Raw genomic sequence first — 6,000 nt, forward strand, 5'->3', positions numbered from 1 at the left:
TTTTTTTGAGTCAGAATCTCACTCTTTCACCCAGGCTGAAGTGCAATGGCATGTTCACGACCACCGCGGCCTTGACCTGCTGTACTCAGGCGATCCTTCCGCCTCAGCCTTCCGAGTAGCTGGGACTATAGGCATGCGCCATCATACCTGGCTAATCTTTTGATTTATTATAGATACGAGATCTCACCAAGTTGCCTAGGCTGGTCTCGAACCCCTGGGCTCAGGCAGTCCTTCCATCTCGTCCTTCCAAAGTGCTGGGACTATAGGCATGAGCCACCACATGCCTGTGTAGGGACACAGTGACAGCAACGGATCTCTGGGACAGGCTCTCACTCCTGGAAATGAGTATCAACGCGGAACCGCCACCACTGCTTTTATATGTGTTGATGAGATGTTTCCAGGCATTGATTTTCCAGGGGTGACCAGGACCACCACATCCCCCATCCCTTGGGACTTGTATGAAAGACAGATTTCTGGACCTCTATCCTAGAACCACAGGGGTGAGGTCCAGAAATGGACATTATAATGAGCGCCCACCCGGATGCTTCTCGTATGAAGATTTTGGAGAGAAATCCTTGTGCCTGCGGGTGACAGGGACTCTGCTCCCGTCTTGGCATGTTACCTCCACCCTCCCTGAATTCAAAGCAGAACTAACTCAACGTGGCTTTTCTTCCCTGGCACCTGATGGAGTGACTTTGTTGTGTTTTCCCTTTGGGAGATATGAAGACTCAGGCTGAGGGTTTCCGGGGGCGGATTTCAGGAGGAAGCTGAGTCCAGAGAGGCAGGCCCAGGCCAGGGCCACAGGGATGCGCCGTCACTGGTAGACACTGGTTATGGGATTGTCCAGCTGGTCTTAGGCTGGCCTTGGGGCAGCTGCGAAAGGTCGCCTGGGCATGGCCTTGAAGGGCTTCACCGGTCATGAAGTTCCAGAGCCAGTGCTAGCATCCTGGGTGGCGTGGACATTGAGCAGTTCCCGAGAGTCTCTCCCTTCCCCCCATAGGCGTGCGCCTTGACCGAGTACGCGGAGGCCGCCAGAAATACAAGCGACGGCTGGACTCGGACAGCAGCCCCTACCTGAGCTTACAGATTTCCCCACCTGCTAAGAAGCCATGTGAGTACCAGGGCAGGCCACACCCCTCTCACCAGCATCTGTACCCGGAGCATCTGCCATCCCTGGGGGGAAAGGCCATCTTCCACCACGGGGACATAGGAGACAGTGTGGATCCTGGGGTGAGGACATCAGTGCCTGGCATCTGTGTCAGATACTTCAGACTTCGTTCAAAAGGCCTTTCCGTGTGGGCTGGCATGGAATGTGGCTCCAGGGAAGGGTGGTCCCAGAAAGCCACGGCCCCTACTCCTGAGCATCCCCCCTCCTCCACTCCCCACGCCAGAGTGACTCTGCAGGTCCTCTTGGGAGGACTCACCAGGAGCTCCCCTCAGAGTACTGTTTCTCAACAGCTCATATCACCGTGACCCCCAACCTTGTGGACTCAATGGCAAAGAGAAGCCAACTGCATTGGCCTTCCTGGCCTCCGACCGACCCTTTCCCCGTTCTCCCAGGCACTCACCTCTCCCTCTTTGGTCGTTGCAGTGACCAAGATAGTCTCATACCTACTGGTGGCCGAGCCGGACAAGCTCTATGCCATGCCTCCCCCTGGGATGCCCGAAGGAGACATCAAGGCCTTGACCACTCTGTGTGACCTGGCAGACCGGGAGCTTGTGGTCATCATCGGCTGGGCCAAGCACATCCCAGGTCAGCCTGTGGGACCAGGGAGAGGGTGTGGCTGGGATTCTCAGCGGATGTCCCCATGGTCTGCCACGGCTGTGGCTCTGATGCTCTGTCCCTGGGAGGCCTCTACGTCTTGGCAAGCCTGTCTCTCCCTGGGCTCCTCCTCTCCCTGGTGGGATTGGAGCGGAGCAGGTGTTCAGAAGGCCCAGTGGTGATGACGCACTGTGGGGGACTCTTCAGAACCCATTATTCTAGGCAGGGCTTTGATTGGATCCTTAATTGGTATAATATTGGAAGAGTGATTTCCTTGGGCCCCAAAGGACAAAGAGTGGGGTTTTCCTGTAGACCCAGGAAACAGGCTCTCTTTCTTCCTGGTGGAGCAGTGCAGAGCATGGGCTTAAGGATCAGGTAGGGACTCCAGGTCTGGGTCTCCCAGGCACCAGCTGAGTAACCCTGGGTGGGTCGCCTGACCCCCATACAGTGGGAATGCAGGAGTGCCCCATGTGGGCTTTGACCTCTGTCAAATGGACCCTGTGTGGGCTTTGACGTGAGGCTGAAGCAAGATCCTGGAGGTGAGCACACGGTGCGGTGTCCAGAACACACTGGCGTCAGTGTCTGATCTCCAGGAGGGCCTGTCTCTTGACTTGGATTCTATGATTTTAAGGGCATGTCCAGCGTGGCAAGTGTGTGTCATGTGTTTCTGGCTGCATGGACGTCCCCTGCCTAGTGGGGACCCCATCCCCACTTTTAGTCTCTCTTGGTCTGGGCTAATAGTGGAACTGATTTTTAATTCTAATTTAATTTAATTTAATCTTGAGTCAGAGTCTTACTCTCTCGCCCAGGCTGGAGTGCGGTGACACGATCATCGCGGATCACCACAGCCTTGGCCACCTGGACTCGGGTGATCTTTTCACCTCACCCTTCCGAGTAGCTGGAACTATAGGTGTTGCACCACAGTGCCAGGCTAATTATTCTGTTGGCTTTTTGTAGAGATGAGGTCTTGCTACGTTGCCCAGGCTGGTCTCAAGCTACCGGACTCAATCAGTTCTCCCACCTTGGCCTCCCAAAGTGCTGGGATTATAGGCATGAGCCACTGTGCCTGGCCTGATTTTTTAATTTTTATTTGTAGACACTGACACCACACACTCTCCATCTCACACATACTGGAGCCTTTCTCTGTGCAGCTGACTCCTCAGTTCCTGTGAGGCTCTAACTCGCTGGCTTATGGTATGGTTGAGACTTCCTGGTGTCCTTTGGGTCCTGACCTGCCATGGTCGGACACGCTTCCTGTCTGTAGAACCCGTTCTTGTCTCTGAAAGATGAGTGCAGCATACGAGATGAGAGCAAAGGTGTCCTGGACTTCAGATGCCAGCGCCCACAATAGACCAAGGATGTGAACTAGTTCTCCCTCCCGTGTGAGACCTCGCAGGGCCTTCTGGGGCTTCCTGGGGCTTCCTGGGGCTTCCCGGGGGTGGGGCACAGAGAGATCACAGGGTCTGGAGGTGCTACCAGTGGTCACCTAGCTGGCAAGAGGCCCAGAATTCCCTCTGTGGGGACTTCCTGTGGCCCCTGGGTACCCTGGCCAGGGATCTGGGCTGGTGCGCCCTCACTAAGGAGCTCAGCCTCTCGGGGATTACACACTCAGTAGTTTTTGAATCTGCCCAGTGCTGGTTCAGCACAGATGTGGGGTCAGGCCACTGCTTAAGACACCTCAGCCTGGATTGCTCCACTGACCCAGGGACAAATTGGGTACAGCTGCCCCACCCCACCCCATACTCCTGTGCCAGGTTGAGCAGACACTGCAGCCCAGTAATGGCTCAGGAGTGGCGCCTGGTGGTCCCCTGGGTCACTGCTTCCTTCTCCCACCACACACTCCTGCCACACCTCGGAGTGTCCCTGTGCCATCTGTCCCTGTGCCTTTCTGCCGCCAGCTCTGTGTGCCATCTGTGCCCAAGACTGGGCCAGGGTTAGGACAGAGTGGGTGATCGGGCCTAGACTTCCAAGTCAGATGGCCTGGGCTTCCATCCTGGCTCGGTCCCAACTGGCCTTGGGTGAGATAGTTTATTCTTCTGCATGTCAGTGTTCTTGTCTGTAAAATGGGAATCCCAAGAGAGCCTCCTGGCCGGCTGCTGGGAGGAGGCGGACTGCTCAGTGAACACTGGGTAAAGGGCCAAGATCCCTACCACACATGGCCTGCCTTGGTCGCTCATAGTTAGAAAAGCCCTCCTTTCATGTCTTCATTTCTCCTGGTCTAAAACTGAGTTCTTTTTTTTTGAGTCGGTGTCTCACTCTGTCACCCAGGCTGGAGTGGAGTAGCATGCTCACGGCCGTCACAGCGTCTACCTGCTGGACTCAGGCGATCCTTCTGCCTCAGCCTTCCAAGTAGCTGGAACCATAGGCAAGGGCCACCATGCCTAGCTAATTTTTTTGATTTATTGTAGAGATGAGGTTTCACCACCTGGGCTGGTCTTGAACCCGCGGGCTCAGGCAATCCTTTCACCTTCCAAAGTGCTAGAATTACAGGCATGAGCCACTGCCCAGCTGAATTCTTTTTGTTTAAAAACATAAAATGAAAATAGGAGCACAGATGTCCATCTCACATGCTAATTTTCCTGCTTTGCATAAATCTGCATGCTGAATTCTTTGGGCATGACCTTCCAGTGTTTAAGGTAAAATTAATTAGTGGAGTCTTCTGCCACTGCGTGTAAACCTCATATTAGGGGCAGTGACACATCAACTGCCTGATATTTTTAAACTAATCAAGTTAATCTCATCTCAGATTAGGTAGAAAATGCATCTGAAGACGGCTCACTAGCCCTTAGAGAGAGAGAGAGAGAGAGGGAGGGAGGGAGAGCTCTAGGGCCTGTGTTGACTCCCATCCATTCTGGGTCTTGGAAAGAAAGAAAGAGGAACCAGTCGCTCAGACTGCCCAGGAGTAGAGCTCTGGGGAACCCCAGCCGCTGTCCTTAGACCCAGCTTCCTGTCTCCAAGCCTGGCATGTGGAGGGCAGGTCACACTGCCTTTGGATGCCGGTGTTGAACAGTCGGTACATGTAAAGTCTCCTGCTAGGGGCTGTGGCTGAGAAAAGGCATTCATTTCACTCCGAGGATCCCGTTGGGAGCAAGGCTGAGTTCCAAGGGGACCCAGGTCGAATTGGGATTGGCCAGAATCTCAGCCATTGCTCAAGAGTCAGTCTGCTGCTGCCTGACCCCAGAGTTGGCTTTTCCTTTTTTTTTTTTGAGTTGGAGTCTCACTATCGCCCAGACTGGAGCGCAGTGGCCGCTCCCGGCCACCGCAGCCTCGACCTGCTGGGCTCCGGCGATCCTTCCGCCTCGGCCTTCCAGTAGCTGGAACTACAGGCACGCGCTACCACATCCCGCTAATTTTTTGATTTATTGTAGAAATGAGGTCTCGCCAAGTTGCCCAGGCGGGTCTCCAACCCACAGGCTCAGGCAATTCACTCACCTCAGCCTCTCTAAGCGTGGGATTACAGGCTGAGCCACTGAGCCCGGCTATTTTATTTTATTTTTTTAGTCAAAGTCTCACTCTGTTGCTCAGGCTGGAGTGCAGTGGCATGCTCACGGGACACTACAGTCTCTACCTCTTGGGCTCAGATGATCCTTCTGCCTTAGACTCCCGGGTAACTGGGACTATAGGAACACAGCACCATGCCAGGCTTATTTTTTATTTATTTATTTTGTAGAGATGAGGTCATGCTATGTTGCCCAGGCTGATCTAGAACTCCTGGTCTCAAGCAATCCTCTTACCTCAGCCTCCCAAAGGCGCGGGATCGAGCTGTCCACATGATGGCTGTCCAGAGGTCGGGCCCAGGTCTTCAGAATACCCACCTCTTACTCCCTGGGGGCCAGAGATGCCAGCAAGATCCCGCAGCCTTTAGCAGGCAGGGGACCACCCAGTGGCCTGCAGCCTTCCTGCCTGCGTGGGGCATCCCTGCACTCAGCCGGGGCCCAGGCCCACGTGCAGGGCCTCCCTGGAGGCATCCTCTGGAAGGTCCCTCACGGCCCTGCTCCCAGGTAGCTGCCGTCTGGCTCATGAATTATGAGCTGCCGAGTGACAGCAGCTGTGTCTGAAGTGGCCCCAGATCCCATAATTACATCTCCCTTTATTACCTCTGCTAATGGCCCTCCAGGTCGACAGAAACGGTCATAAATTAACAGATTATGAACTCTGCTTGCCACAAATTATGCACTTTTCTTTTTTTTTAATTCTAGGATCTTGTGGTGCCCAATCACGGGGTGGCGGGGCGGGGG

General features: G+C 54.5%; 1 protein-coding gene across 2 annotated transcripts in view; it reads left to right on the forward strand.

Annotated features, from left to right (window-relative positions):
* The window catches only part of ESRRB (estrogen related receptor beta), a 94,973-nt gene that overhangs the window by 75,936 nt on the left and 13,037 nt on the right, over positions 1–6,000 (forward strand). For both annotated transcript variants that reach the window (XM_008058147.1, XM_008058148.1), the window contains 2 exons: positions 1,001–1,111; positions 1,592–1,753. In XM_008058147.1, the coding sequence (XP_008056338.1) occupies positions 1,001–1,111; positions 1,592–1,753 (273 nt within the window). The remainder of the gene's footprint in view (positions 1–1,000; positions 1,112–1,591; positions 1,754–6,000) is intronic.

Source organism: Carlito syrichta, unplaced genomic scaffold (genome assembly GCF_000164805.1).
Source record: "Carlito syrichta isolate Samal-C Ts95f unplaced genomic scaffold, Tarsius_syrichta-2.0.1 Scaffold303228, whole genome shotgun sequence".
Taxonomy (NCBI): domain Eukaryota; kingdom Metazoa; phylum Chordata; class Mammalia; order Primates; family Tarsiidae; genus Carlito; species Carlito syrichta.